We start from the raw sequence: 16,235 nt of genomic DNA, 5'->3' as shown, positions 1-16,235 counted from the left end.
CAATAACAATTTCAGTGATAGGTACTATGGTCTGTGAAGTATTGCTAGGTATTCAGAAAAATCAACTTAGCAGGAGAGGAAGGAATGGTGGTGGTGATGGTTTTTCTTTAATATCCATTTTTGTGTATAGGTGTGTGTGACTTGTTAGAGGAACAATTTTCACATAGAAAAGCTTGTGGATTTTTTCAGTTACCAAACATTTGTTATTTTAAAGCTGGAGTGGCTGAAACGTTTTGGAGGATCAGAAATATCAAACTGTCCTTTTCTGAAGATAGTTCAGTATATCACTTATACTCATTGAAGTTTCTATAATTGTGTAAATTATACCTATTGAAGTACCTTGAATTACACTAAGGAGAATACTTGTTTAAACACAAATCAAATACCTGATTGTCTAGTTTCAGGGAAACCAAAACCAGATGTGGAGTGGTTCAAGGAGGGTGCACCTATTAAAACTGGAGAAGGTGTTCAAATTTATGAAGAAGATGGAACTCATTGCTTATGGTTAAAGAAAGCCTGCCTGGGGGACAGTGGATCTTACAGCTGTGCAGCTTTCAACCCCAGAGGCCAAACTTCCACCAGCTGGTTTTTAACCGTCAAAAGTAAGTGTGCGTGAGCCCATCTTCACTTTGAAAATTGTGGCTGGGTTTTTCCTATCTTGTCAGATGTTGGTCAGTGCTAAACTCTTACTTGAATTTCTCAATGCAGATAAATTTTGATTTCTAGTTTTGTCACTAATGTGACAAATAGCTGGCAAACCATTTCCTACATCAGTTTCCTTTCTGATCTGTTTCTGTTGTTTGTGTAACTAAAACCATCTCATCAAATGCTTTGAACATAGGGAGGACTGTTCCCACTAGCGTTTTACATTAGTGCTTGTATTTGATACAAGTTGCCAAAGATTTTGTTGTTGTTCTGCATGTAGTTCTCTCAGAGTTACTTAGCATTTCTATAAGACACTGCATATCTGAAATGTTTTGTGAGTACAGACTGATCCTGTGCAATAAACCAAGAAGAAAAAAAGTGAAGGAATGAGAATTGCATGCTGCCAAATTCAAGTACAGCTTCCAGCAGCAAATAATTTTGAGCTTGAAAGCACCGTCTTACTGGCTGTTGAAATATTTGTTGTCCTCTTAGGAAATCCTGTCCTAAATTCTAATATTTTTCACCTACTTTTAGGTTTTTGTCTGGAACTATGATCATGTTTATGCAATGTTTCTCTGTTTATTGTGCCTGAGTTTAAATTAGCATATCCAAAATACTCCCACTTTCTGTCTCGTGAGACATCTGTAAGCAGCATCCTTAAGTCACCCTTTTTCACTGCCAAACAGGGAAAACTGGGAAAGTTCTGGGAGAAAACACGTGAAGAGAATTATTCTTCATATTCCTTGCACTGAGCTCTCAGTCAATGTGTTGCATATCCCCTCTTGTGATTGACTGCAATAGGTGGACTTTTATTTTTCCTGGTTGACATGGATTTATTCTATTACCTCAGCCATGTCACCTAAGTGTGCCTAGAAAACATTATGGAGTGGTAAAAGTAATTTTGTCAATTTGGGCTAAATAAACTATTTTCATTGTGGTTTTAAAGGGTCTAAAGTTGAAGAGGTCGCTCCATGCTTTTCCAGTGTCTTGAAAGGATGCACTGTGAGTGAAGGGCAAGACTTTGTGCTGCAGTGCTGTGTAGGAGGTGTACCTGTGCCTGAGATTACATGGCTTCTCAATGGTAAGGAATCTTCTGTTATGCAATACATACATGGACCCATTTACATTCTGTCTCAAATGTCGCTCTGATCAGGACATAGCATGGCTGTGAATACTGGACTATTAACTCATTATAAGGTAGTACACTAGAAAATCTATTTATATGCACATAATATGAAGAAGGGATAGGTTTTAAGAGTACCTTTCTGTTTTACTGCAGTTTTCTAGTATGTCTAGGAGGGGCTTTAGTGAAAATGTTGTATGCTTATGAGTTTCCTGGGTTATGTTAAATGCAGTTTTTTGCTGCAACAAAGTCTGTGTTGCTATTAAAAGCTGAATTACTGTATGCTGAATCCCATGATATGCTACTCCTTTGTTATGAACCTCTGCTCTGAGGGTAGTGGGTTGTCACCATGATCCTGCAGGAAAAAAAATACATTATAAGCAAACTAAGTGCCTTAATACTCCTTAAGGCTGTAGAGAAATGCCTGATTTCACCTGTCATTCACCTGACCAGGTCATAATTAGTTTTACTATCTATATGCCCAAGATATTAAAATCACAGCTTTTCTCATTCCTTGTCTGCTAGAAGGATTTTCCTTGAGACTCCAATGCTGCACAGGAATGCTTATCAAAAGACAATTAAAAAAATAAGATATTTTTTAATTTCAGGCTCTCCTCCCATGCTGTAATTAAATAACTGAACATGGAAGCTTCCTTAGTGGTCCCCTCTTAGTATGTTCTCAAACATCTGTGTTCTGCTTAGATTCCAAATAATTTCAGGTACTCACAGATTACATGATTTGACTACGGACTCGTTCTGTTCGGAGTCATATCTATTAAACACTCAACAGATTTTATTCTTCTTAACCCTTGATCACTTCTGTTACTCCTGAAGCACAACTGATTTTTTGCAAACTCTCCCTATCTTTTAATGTGTGATTTAAAGACAAAGAAGGGCATGCTTCACCATAAAGCTATTTCCTCCAGAATTGTTTTAAAATGAATTATTTGTAAATGATCTCTGTTTTTCTTAAACTGCTTAGAGTAAATGGAATAACTCAAAAGGGTGGCATGGCAAATGACCTTGAGATCGGTATGTTCCCACAGCCTGGCCTGTTCTCCTTCCCAACAGCTCTACATCTAGAATAGAAAGGCCACTGCTTTATTTACAACATGAAACATATGTGAATGAAAGCTCTGATATTCTCCCATTGGAAATCATTTGTTTCTTTGTCTACTCAGCAGTTCCTCCTTTGCAGACTGCAGTAGAATCCTCAACTCAAGAATTGTGTCTTGCAGCACAGAAAGAGCAACTCCTACCAAAAGGGTCATCTATTTCAGTTTTGTGTTCCAAGGGTACCCCATGCACATACACAATTCCTTTCATCATGAGTGATGTAGTAACAGCTAGTTGTCTTCCATATCACACAGAGCATATTCATGTCTCAAATGGCATTCAAGCTCCAAGAGCAGGCACACATCTCCATTGATGTAGCTTTACCAACTAGAAAACCATTGTCTCCTGGAAAAAATATAGCCTAGAGATCATTAAGTACAGGTTCCTGTAGGTCTTCAGTATGCATCGTGCCATCCTGCCATTCTTCAGTACATTTTTTTTATGCTTTGACCTCAGCTGAGCCTGCACCTAGTCAGGTATAACCATATTTGTACTGTTTCCAAGCTTCCAACTGCAATCAGATCAATATCACAAGGAAGCATAAGCAGTTTTTCCCAAATCATTGGATTTCAAACCATGGAAGGTTCTGTAGGTGAAAGCCAGTGCATTAACTCTGTTCTTAAATCAAAAGGCAGTAATGACTCTGAGGTACAGAAGTACAATAGGCTATCATAATAATAAAAATTAGGGACATCGTGTATTTTTCTAAAGATGGATGCATACTTCTTTCGTTCTAGAAACCTAGAATATATCACTATACGTTAATGCTTTTCTGTCTTGCACGTGATTGTCATACATAACATTTTATATACAATTTCAATACAAATTTGAATGGATTATAGACAGTAGTTTAATGCTGATAGTTCCATGTACCTACCTAGGATCATTATTTTACATAACTATCAAATTAGCTGCTGTGATCTCCATTTGAATGCAAAGATATTCATTCTACTGGCTAACTACATATACAAACTGCTCGTATTAATATCCACAGTAGTAGATACTACTATTTTAGCAGCTGTGGCTGCATGCAAATATAAAACATTTTCCAAGCCACTGTGTAGACTGACTTCTCTTTTGGGTTAACCAAAACAAAAGCTGTGCATTGTCATTAATTACTTCTTACTATCTGTGTGGACAAGGATTTGCTTCCATATTCACCCAAACTGCAGAAATAAGAGCTTGGCTGAACTGTGGATTATTTTCTATTATATGATTTAAAGCTGTTTTCCAACTCTTAAAAGACAGTTCTTTTGTCCTGTTGCTCTAATTCTACTTTTTAATTTAAGTTGTTCTCAAAGAATTTTTACTGATTTACTGGCAAATTCCCTGAAAGCAAGCTTCTTTTGTTGTAGTACCTCACCAAGCCATTGTAAATTTATTCACATTCTCTGCGTGGTAGTACTTTGGTACACAACTTCAATTTACTTTAGCCTCTTGAAATATTTTTAGTAACCTCTTTTTAATTTGCAGGAATAAAGCCTGTATCACAGTATTTCAAATGTCTTCCTTTCCGTAGTGCTTTCCTTTCTCTTTTTCCAGTTGAACATCTTTCTGCTGAATTTAAAAACAATAGGACCACAACTTTAACAGAACAATTCTCCGAGTAGTGTTTTGTTTTAGAATAGCTTTATGATCTTCCCAGAAAGCTTTTAATAAATGAGCTGGGGGAAATTTTCCCTTCTTTTGGCATAACATGCCACACAAGTAAGGTATTTTTGTTATTGTTTCTGCTGCCAAACTGTCATGGAGATTAGACTGTTCTGCTTCTAGAGGAGGGAACATTTCACTACTGGGAGAATTGTTTTTATTAGATCAAACTATAAGTACAATGGACATAACTTATAATATTGCTGTAGGTTATTCCTCAGGGCAGATATATTATTATTATTTTCCAGGGTCTCAGGAAAAGACAAAATACTGAACAATGGTTAAAAAAAAAAAAGTTACTGTTCTGTTGAGTTGCAGTGAGAAAGGATATATACCCCTGGACAAATTTTTATATTTTCATTTGGGGACGTATTGAAGGAGAACATTTTCTTTTTCCACAAAGAACACTTATCCTATTTTTGTGCTTTTTTTTTTGTTTATGATGATGCATCTTTTATCCCTTAGTTTATTTCTGACCTGGTTATCATCATAATATCATTAGGCACCGTTCAGAGTAACAATCCCAGGCAGCGTTCCCATCATGTTAAGTACTCTACATTCAGACCATAAAGGCAGTCAAGCACCACATGCTCTCTTACAGAAAGCTTTCTCTGCTAAGACCTAAGCTCTGCATTTACGTATTTCAATGCTAATGTTATTCTTTTATGCAAAAATACATATTTTGACTTAAGACTTACAACAGTCTGTTCAGTTGAATGAAAGGGAGCTCGAGGGAACTAGTAATACAAATATGATCTATGAAAGAATGTTTATTCTAAAATTGAAGCTTTATGGGCAGTTGATTAAATGTTCAACACAGTTTTTCATGAGTAGACCATTTGCTAACTTAAGTAACTTCTAAGGCAAGTAAGACAAAAAAATCATTTAGAAGAAATCATATGAATTATATATTATTTTTCAAATATTGGATCAAGTTCATGGTGTATATGTATTTCAGAATAAAATTTCATAAGCAGAAAGTGCATAGGTAATAACTGCCTCTAAATATTTTTAGTGCTGAAAATCAGAAATAAGAGAAAAATCTGGGCTATCGTTTAATTTATCCTTCTGATACTGCAGAACTGGTTCTGAGAATCCCCAGAGTTTCTTGTCCTGATTTTTTTTTTTTAAAGTCACTTTAGCAATGAAGTTAATTTTTAACCTTCCTTTTGATTATGATTTCCCAAGTGATAGATGTCTGTTTCACCCTCTTTTCAGATGATGCTAGTTTCTCTTTCCAGCATGGTGTTCGTGAGCAGATATCAGGCCCTCTTAAGCATAGCATACCAATGATGAGTCAGTAATGGAAAGTATTTAATATGGAGAAAACAGATTGCAGAAGCATTTCAGAAAGGCTGAGATTGATGACTGTTTCTGAAACAACAGCAAGGCAACTTTAACCAGTCTACATTAACATCTAAGCATTTTCCATTCCAGTTTACAGAACCAGTTTCTCAAAATGTACTTCTTAATAGCTATGTCACTGTCGACCAGACTGTACCTGTCTGCTACCAGACTGTATATGCTCCAATGTAGATTAACTGTGTGGTAAATCAATCTCTTGGCTCCATCACAGATCTTTTTGCCTCTCTTGGAATGTCTTTTGTTGCAAAGTATGTGATTTAAGGAACTTCAAGTGTTTCATCACACCCAGCAGATTTTGTACATTGGGGCAGCAATGCCAATATCTTGTTTCAGGCAAAGTCCAATATATAGGCAATGTTTGAGCAAACACACAAGACATCTCTTACCTGTCTGAAAGATAATCTATTCAGAATTCAAAGGTAAACCTGAGAGCAGCATTTGGCTCTGCACTCTAATATATAGATTGCTGTTAAGCATCCAGATTTCAGAGGAAATGAGAAGTGCTTTTCAAGCTTACAATTGATGCATTAGGATAATTCTCTTCCTATCTGTCTGTAGAACAACCAATTCAGTATGCCCATTCCACTTTCGAAGCTGGAGTTGCAAAATTGACTGTCCAAGATGCCTTGCCAGAAGATGATGGCATTTATACATGTCTGGCTGAAAACACCACAGGACGGGCATCATGCAGTGCTCAGGTCACAGTCAAAGGTGAGTATCTCAGCCTGCTGTAACTACTGCAGTGATGACAGCCATACTGATAGAATCTAGTGGATAAATTGTACAGTTGTTACAGTTACAGCATTATGCTCTTTGTTCTTATAATGTCATCTGGTATTCATTTTGGTGGTTATTTCATGGCTGCACATGATCAGACTTCACCTCCCACTAGATTCAGGACTAGATTTGGTATTTGTCATCTGCAAGTTATTTTATTCTCAAAGTTATAATACTTTGTCACTGCCTCTGCAACATACTGATGAGTGACAGTCGCCATGGGAATTATTTAATTTGTCTAGGACAAATAATACCTGCCCCAAGTCAGTGCAGGCAGTTAGGTGAGAAAAGTACTCTAGGATACCAAGATTCAGCACTTCAGTAATATACCTGCCCCTATTTAGTTTATATGAATCCACTTAAAACACCAGGCAAGCTTAAAATGAAAACAGAGCAACTCTGGTTAATCTATGAGTTAAATTCCTGATTACAAAATTGGAAATGCAGTACCTACTCTACCCTCCTTCCACCCCCTCCCCCCAAAAAAAGGACACAAAGTAAGAAAATATTGACTTAAAATAAGTTTGAACCTAATCTCTTCTCAAAGCTGCTGCTTATAATTTCTCCAAAGCATTTCATCTGGATTAGCTAAGATAAATCAAGAGATCCATCTCAAGGGAGCAGTCATTGATATGGGACCTGCTGATTCTTCACTGAGACACAGAATCCAAAAAGACAGCCCCTCTCTTACTAAGCAAATCAGAATTATTTTACGTACAATGCTAACATGGGAGCACAAGTCACCTATTTTTTCCTGAGAGTTCTACAGTCTGAGCTACTTCAAGCTACTTAGTCACTGTTGCACTGATTTGAATCCCTCCTGTACTTCAGCTAGTCCAGGGCTCAAAAGCTGCATTGTTGCAATTACTCTGCAGTGGAGAGCTCATTCCTCCATTTCGCATCCCACTTTGTTTTCTTAGAGTCATGGAGCGTGCAGGGAAAAACACAAAACTGAGAACGCTCATGACAGGCTGTACATTACAGCTCTAGTTCTTCACTTCCTCCCTAAAACTCATTATGTTCCTGTTGTCATGAGGATTACAGTAACTTTCCCCAAGACTCAGAGTGATGTGGATTTACCAGACAGAAGTAGTAAATTTAAGATCTTGATTTCCGAATCTCTTTTCTTTTACTTCCATCAGATCCCATACCAAATACTTACTGTCTTGAGGCTTCTTCAAGATCTTCAATGCTGCAGCTAAGGCTTCTCTAAACGCTTGGCTTTTGCAGAGATTACAGCAGGAAATCAGTGTATGTACAGAGAGAGAACTTCATAAATCCTCTCCTGACCAGACACCGATTTTTGGGATAAAGTCCATACAAATTGTTTCTGAATTGTAACTCATCTCTTCCTTTTCATCTCCCACATTATTTAAAGTTTTCAGGTTTCATGCAGTGCTGTTTGTTCATTCATGGCTAGAGAAATTCTCTATAGAGAAATACCTGAAATCTATTTGTATTTACTGTAAGACAGAATTAATCATCTTGCTATAGTATCTGAGCCTTGTCAGAAGCCTGAATCTTTAACTTGCTGCTCTGGTGCTTGGACACCTCACTGACTCTGTCTGGGACTGCATTTCACTTCATATTGCTGTTTTTGGCTTCGATGTTTTAATTCAGCATCTCGTGGTGGGGCAGAACTTCTACCTAGAGTGATTTGTCTGTTGGACAGCAAAGCACAGTATGTTTATTCAAAAGCAAGAAGCTCCACCTTCTAAATTAAAGTAAGCACAAAGATAACTCAGAAAAGTCCAATCCTGACTGGAAGGATAGTCAGTAATGGTTTTTTAAAGGGGAAAAAATAAGGAAGTCTCATGTTTGAATGATAGGGCGTTAACATACTTATATCTGCTAAGATTTTACAGGTATTCTCTGGCTCTATTTTATGTTCTTTCTGATCTTTCCTGCTTTCTTTGTCCTTCAAAAGATGTGTTACTTTGTTTTTGTCAGAGGAAAGCCGTGGAATCATTATAGGAAACAACATCTTGAAGACCATATTTATTTCCTATGAAGGAAATAAGGGAAAGGCCTATAAAGAGCTACTCCTCCAAGCCCTACTAAAGATAGGGAGATTTTTTTTTTCCAGTACTTCATTATGCTTTGCATCTAGCTCTGTACTGTGGCAAAACGTTCCTTCTAAGTCATCAGTCTTGGATTAATTTTGCCTCCCTATTATTAAGCAGTACAAATTCTGCCTAGTGCCCAGCAAGATCAGTCATTCCGTGGTTTTCTATGAAAAAACCTCAAGGCAATTAATTTTTGCCGTGGAGTTTTGGAATCTTGTTGGAAAAATCTCGCCCTTCATATGGATGGGGCATAGTGGTAGGTGTCCCTGCCTACAGCAGGGGGGTTGGAACTAGATAATCTTAAATATTTCTTCCAACCCAAACTATTCCATTATTCTATATAAGAAATGTTCTGGTCTTAAAAATTAAGCATATTCAAGCTAATCATTCAACTGAAGATCACTTAAGTAAAAGCAGGCTGACTGAATTGGCATAGGTCCATTAGGTAGTCTGAAGAAAGTGAGTTAATCAAAGTGAAGCTAATTCTGATCTCGTGAAACACTAAGCAGACTAAATTGAATCTTGACACCTTCTCTCTGATCGTGTTTTCTTAAAGCTGAGATACAGGTTAGAGATGAACTCTTGAGAGTGAACCTAGCAGATAAAATGCTAGATTAATCAGTCTAATGCAAAAATAAATAAATAAATGCTGAGATGTGAGAAACTATCCAGATTACTCAAATGCTTAGTGACAGACCTCCCTGTTCCTGAAGCACTATCTTTTGGCACTCTATAAATGTTAGATTTTTTTTTTTCCATTTAAATCTAGACATCAGTTTCCATACATAGAAAAAATGGAGTTTAGGAAGCTGTGGGGCTGATGTGCGAGTTTTTCTGTAAGCTTCTAAATAGTATGTGAGTGACTGAGTTGTCACTGTTATTATATGTGCAAAGTAGGCAATAGTGTTGTTGTTCCCATTTAATATTACATTCTTCCTATTGTTTGGTGATATCAAATTAAGCACACAATTGTCTAAATACACCGTGCAGCTCATTTAAAAAAAAGCCAGATCTTTAAAAGGCAGATGCAGAGTACATTCAGATCACCTGAAATGTATTGACAGTGATTATACACTGATGGGGAAACTGAGGTTGAATATTAATATTAATCAACTTTTTGCCAAGGTGTTTTAACTTTTAAATTAGTGGGGATTGTTTTTTGTTTTATGAAGAGGAAACTGTGAAGGGGAGGTTGATTGACTTGAACCTACATAGAATGAGTCAGTACTAATAACAGTACTAATAATTGGTGTAATTGGAAGTGAGGTCAGTTCCAAGGGATAGTAGCTGTTCTTCAGATCTGCCTCACACCTGAGATAAGCATTCTGATATGTTCTTGTCTCTATCAGTTAACTAATCATTGACAGGGGACAACAGCGAGATCCATCTCTAGCAAAGGTGTTATAAACGCCAATATCTGGGTGTGCAACACAAGATTACAAAGGTGAGGGAGATCAGGAAGCGAGATGGGGCATATGATGGATTTCATCTACTACTGTGCTGTGATGAATTAATATCATCTGTAGGAAGCTTTTGTTCTTTTGCAAACAGACTCTGCAAGTAAAATAAGCAGTTATTTCCTTTTTCCAACATATAAAGATGAAGCGCTTGTTACCTGAGGGCTGACTAATAGGAGTGTGTTCTTCTGTCTTGTACTTCTGCACTACTGCAGAATATCTGATCTACTGAAGCTCTTCGTTCATCATGTGGACTTCCCAAGCTTCCCTCTTCTAGACAGCAGCATCTCTGGTTTCAAGAGGGAGGGCACAAAGCCTGGGTGATAGCAGCAGCACAGACTTGGAGCCACGGTAATCCTGGGGGCTCTAGTGCTCTGCAGCTTCCCAGACCTGTTTTGCTGGTGCTAGTCTTTTGTACACTGTTGTCTTGAATACAGGCCTAGCACTGCCTCCCTCAGTGAACAAACACTATTAAGCAAATACTGTTGTTTCTGCTCATTGCCTCTTGACCTCATTTCTCCCTCCCTGACAGTAGTTCACTTTCCTGGTTTCACATCTGTTCCCCTTTCTCCCTAATTGCTTTCTGTTTACACATTTATTTTTTCTTATAGTGCAGCTTCCCCAGCATGAGTGTCTATGTTAGGAAGCTTGTAGCCCTTGTAATCTGATTACTGTAGTCATTCATTGAGCACTGGACAAGCAGATTAGAGTCACCTGGAAGCCTGTCAGAGTCTCTGCTCTAGTAACCAGTTTACCCAAGCAGTGAAGGGAGGGAGATGCTTTCTGGGAAAACAGTTTGTTTTGCTCCTGTCACTCCTCTATTAGGTGTAAGTGGAACTATACAATACAACCAGCTGAAAGAAAGGCTATCAGGTAGGTATCTTTTCTTCCACTGGTGAGAGACTCTTTCTTTAAATCATGGGTTGTTTTCCTTTCTATCTCATAATGACCTCTTGTAGACATTAATCGTTTTAAGAAGGTAATCACTGCAATAAACAACCTCTCTTTGAATCCTTATATGAGAGGCAACAGTTGTGTTTCTCTGAGATATACTTCTGTCTGAGGTAAGTGAAGTGTGATGTCCAACTTGTCTCGAGTGATGAAATAGTTGTGATAGCTTTTCAAAGCCAATATTTGTTTGAAATAATTTGCAATACTTGAAGTGTAGCATAAATATAAAGAACTATAAAGTCTTTCCAAAATATACAAGTCTAATCTTGTTAAATGTCCAAAAGATATTCCGGACTAATAGCCTGGTAGAACTGCTTGGCTATGATTAAGAATTGTTTCAGAGTTCTATGAAAATTAGGCATTTTTTATTTTTTTGTTACTTTGTTGAAAGGTGAGAGGTAAGCTGTCACAAGCAGAGCTAATATTAACTATCAAAGAAAGTCTGTCCCAGTGCCTCCAAGAGCGTCCCAAAGTTCTTGGTCCAGTGCTTTGCATGGGTCAACAACAGCTGTAATCCTCATAAAACTGAGCTTCTTTTTTTAATAAATTGCCTTCTTTCAGCAACTCAGACTCAAACATGAAACACAATACTAGCTAGAGAACAAAAATGAGGGACAAAAGCAAAACATGTAGAAGATTTTAATGATTTAGGATTTGTGCCACCAATATAAGTGGTGTTCTCTAAAGACTACTTCTTGATATAAACCATTTCCAGTAAAAAAAGAACAAATTTGGATGCAAATAAGGGATGAGTACTTGCAGAATGAGTTGAAGGACTGGAGTTGCTTTTTTTTTTTTAAATGCAAAACAAAGCTGAGATGCTGAGAGAAAAAATGTCTAATTTAAAAAGAAGAAAATCATCAACAACAGGACAACCCCCTTCATTTGGTGGTGTTTTCAACTGTGGTTGTGACTATTAAGCCATTGTAGACCAGAATGACAGAAAACAGATGTTTTTTATAACACTCTTTGGAATGGCCTTGCAATGGCCAAGGAGCAAATTGTCCAACTTCGGGTTGCCAAATTGTGTAATATTCTATCTTCAGCTGATAAGTGGTAGTCTTCAAAATACATACAAAACCTATTAACTGAATATGTGCCTGAGTAATTTTGAAAGCATGGACATGATGCTATCCTAAAGAATGTTTCCAAGAGCAGCTGATATGGATTAATTGCAATGGGTTTACCTAGAGAGGAAAGGACTGCAGGGTCTTTCACTACTTCATTAGTGGCATCCTCAGGGACACTTGCATTTTCTGTGACTGCTTGTTCCTTGTGCTTCTGTTGTGCTTCTATTGCATTTCTGCTCACGGAAAGCCTGTGGTTTTTTTTCCAATCAAAATGATATCTCGGATCAAGGTGCATTGCAATGAATGTTACATTCTATGTATGCAGCCACAGAGAAATCATGCATGCAAAGGTGAAATTCTGTCTCAGCAGTATGCGTATTTTCACCGCTGGGTGGTTCTGGGATACACAAAGTAATTTTCTGAAGCTGTCCATGTCAAACTAGTTTACAAGAGTGCTATATTAGTGCAGGTATTGGAGTGCATTTCTAGAGGCTAACTAACGTTGGGGAATTTGCTAGCAGTGGGCCAACTGAACTGCTGTATAAATGCATTTCATAGATATACAGACTCTCAGGCCTTCCATGGATTTTCTCTCTATGGCAGTGACAAAAGAGCCCTCACTCAATATAAATAACTCACAGGCAGTGTTAGTCATTAGTAAGGCAGATGGCTCTGAAGGCAAAAGCAAACAGCACTTTGGCTGCAAAAACTTCCAATGAGACTGTCGCCAAGAGATTTGGTCTGTTGACTCTGAAGAGATCTGCAGTGAACTCAGCAGGCAGCTTTGTGTCTTTGTCCTTTGCAGTCTAAATTGAGACTTTTGATCATGTTTCTCCCAAATCGTTGGTTTTACTGATATTGGCAGTCTTTTGGTTGTGGGATTTCTAGAGTGGCATCTCTTTGAAATGCTGCAGTTGAAACTGAATAGACAAAGTAGAAGTTAAAAATGCTGAATACCTGGATAAGTAACATACAGAGGAAAAGAATCAGAGAAGAAGAGCATATATGCACTGCAGCATAGGCTGTATTACTGTCCTGCAGAGTGCAGTAAATAGGTTCCCAGATTGGATAAAGTGGAATTCAGCTTTCTTTGTATAACCTTCAACCTGGCTAGTATAAGGATGGGGTTAATAATATTTCTGTGTAATGCAGAGCACGACATCTAAACTATTATCATAAAGCATCTCCCAAGCATATTTAAACCTTGCCTTTTATGCACAAAACTAGATTATAACTGCAGAAATAATTTATGGGAGATAGATGTGTAAAAAAAAAACAATGCTAGGTCACTGATCGTCTAATTCTTGTGACTGAAGCATGCAAAACAGCATACTCACCTGAGATCTTTAATAAAGCAGAAACATCTCTGCATGTCTCGCATGTACAGACGTCACATTTTTTTCATTCCAGTGTATATCGAGTCTGCAGTTCTTGGGAAAATGGCAGAGAATATTTTGACGCTATCGCTTTAAGCCTGAGACAGATGAGATGTGTGTCATAATATCAATTTTCTGCCTTAACAACTCAAAAAAAAGTAACAGATTTTATAGCATTGTTAGTGTGAGATCTAGTAACAGCCAGATTTATTTACACTGAAAATATCTGGGGAAGTGAAACTCTTTTCAAAAAGTGTAATTCAGCTTGCCAGGCTGCTTTACAACTCTGGCTATACATGTATGTGTGAATCTGAATCTTGCTTTGAGAGTTTTTTGTCGAATCTACTATTCTCTCTGAGTCCACTCACATGGAGAGCTTTTTGAGTTAAGCAATCTCCCCAGCTCAGTCGACAGATTAGCCTCTGAGCCAAAATTACACTTAAACACCATAAATGGTAAATGTTGCTGAGACAGTCCTTTCACACAGCTACGACTAGGCATTATTTGGCAGCTAACCATATGATCTGGCAAGCAGATTCCTCGTGTATAATTAAATCTCTCATAAGACTAAACAGTGTGTTTGCAGTGTTCTGAACATAAGGCATCTAGCTCTCTATTCTTTGTGTGTCCCTGACCTGTAACCAGTTGTAGCCATGATCTTGTGCAGCTGAGTTGTTGCGTTGATGATGTATATGTTCAGTGCTGTAGCTGACTGTGCTTGAGCAAAGGACTGGGCCAGATGGTCTCCAGAGATCCCTTCTGACCTCAATGTTTGTGTGATTCTGTGCACTGCTGAGCATGCTGAAGTCCTGATATCTCAACGGGAGATGTCAGCATTCTGCAGCTCACATTTAAAAGTCTTTGGAAACTCTGGGCAGGCAAACAAGCAAGAAAATTCATTAGAATAGACAATGTGTGTAAAATATTAGTTGTTTTAGCTAGAGCCAAGCCTTCAGAAATCTTCTTGAAGTTTGTATCCTGATATGAGTATTTGTTGCATTTTAGTTTCAGTAGCAAATCTGGGAATTAAAGTGCCAAAGAGCAGTTATTTATTCATTTTTTTCCTTCTGTATGCACTAATTTATCTCTTTCTCTTACCTTAGAAAGTAAATGGTTGTATACTTGCTGTTAAACTGGTAAATGTGTACAGTACAATTGATTTGTAGTGGGCTAGTTTCAGTGCAACGTGAATATTCCACTGACTTTTTCTTTTATATATACACCTTCAACACAATAGCTCATCTCTGCTTATCCTTTTACAACATAAATGTTTATAGTTGTATTCAAGCATCAAGTTCTAATTCATGTCTAGGTTCTAAAAAATTCAAGTGTATTTTGGCTTGAGCCCACAGCTAACATTAACACTAGTCTTGCAATAATTTTCAGTCTGCAGATGTACGGAGGTTAAGTTGATATAAGGCACTCTTTAAATCCCAGGTTAAGAAAAGTCGAAGAGGAAATCATTTTTTTCATCTTAAATTTATATGAGTATGGGTTAATAGATAAACAAATATTTGATATTATGGTGGTGGGTAGATTCATTTTGCTGTCTATTACATAAACACAGGAGAGCAGAATAATTGATGAATGGAAAGTTTTGTATCCTTACCATTGCCTTCCAAATATTCTAAGAATCTTTATAAGAAACGGGAAGGATTTTAATTCTACTAAATCTCTGTGGATTCGATGCTCAAAATAGCTTTTTAAAACATAATTTGATTGCTTATTAGAGTGTTTTTCTAATAAAAAATGAACCCTTAGGAATAAGTCAATACTGAGGAAAACGCCTAAATTAAAATTGCATTATAGAAAATATACATGGATATATATAGGTTATCCTTTTCATACCTTTCTTATTTCTGATCTCCCAGGCTAAGCTCTTTGAAGTGGCAAATGTGGAGTGACCTGTTTGTTTTTAACTGAACTGTGCATTTTATCATTTGCTATTTCCCAAAAGTCATGCGTATCAAAGCCTGAGGAAAGGCAAAAAAGAAACAAACAAAAAAACACTGTGGTGTGGGCTTTTAAATCTATCATCTTGTGTAATGCCATATCAAATGACTGTTGAATTGATAAGACCTCACAGTTCTTCAGAGACTGCCACAGCTGAGCTTATACATTATGCCAGACTACAGCTCTGTGCAGAGCTGTGAAACTTACTGAGTTCATAATTTTAGTAGAGCCTTTGAGAATTCAGTGGTCTATGACAAGCTTTTGAGAAAATCACAGTATCTTCTGCATTATCTTGGCTGATTTGACTTGCATGAAACCAACAACTATGATCAAAAAATTGTAACTGTTTTTATAAGGTACTGCAAAATGCACTAGTTGCGCAATCTGAAAACAAGATATTGAAATAGGCGTATGTTTTATCAAGCCCACCTTGTGTAGTGCTTTCTGATGTGCTTCATAAATTGCTTAGACATGACCATGTACCTCAGCAGCAGAAGTGGACTGGGGAAAAGAACAGGAGGAAAACAATGAACAGGTCAGGGTAGATATTTTTTTAGTTACTATGACAGTATTGCTATGTGTTAAGTATTACATTCTTTCTTTTCATTCTTAAAGTTAAACCTACTCCTAATTGGAAGCAATAAGAAGTAAGAGTGGTGGGGAAGATGTTAAATGACTGTAGGTGA

General features: G+C 37.3%; 1 protein-coding gene across 1 annotated transcript in view; it reads left to right on the top strand.

The window, feature by feature from the left end:
* The window catches only part of MYLK (myosin light chain kinase), a 177,777-nt gene that overhangs the window by 83,574 nt on the left and 77,968 nt on the right, over nt 1-16,235 (top strand). The window contains exons 9-11 of the mRNA XM_003207685.5: nt 399-602; nt 1,592-1,726; nt 6,458-6,610. Coding sequence (XP_003207733.2) covers nt 399-602; nt 1,592-1,726; nt 6,458-6,610 — 492 coding nt within the window. The remainder of the gene's footprint in view (nt 1-398; nt 603-1,591; nt 1,727-6,457; nt 6,611-16,235) is intronic.

This window comes from Meleagris gallopavo, chromosome 7, assembly GCF_905368555.1.
Source record: "Meleagris gallopavo chromosome 7, MGAL_WU_HG_1.1, whole genome shotgun sequence".
Classification (NCBI taxonomy): domain Eukaryota; kingdom Metazoa; phylum Chordata; class Aves; order Galliformes; family Phasianidae; genus Meleagris; species Meleagris gallopavo.
This window is presented reverse-complemented; position numbering and strand designations above follow the sequence as displayed.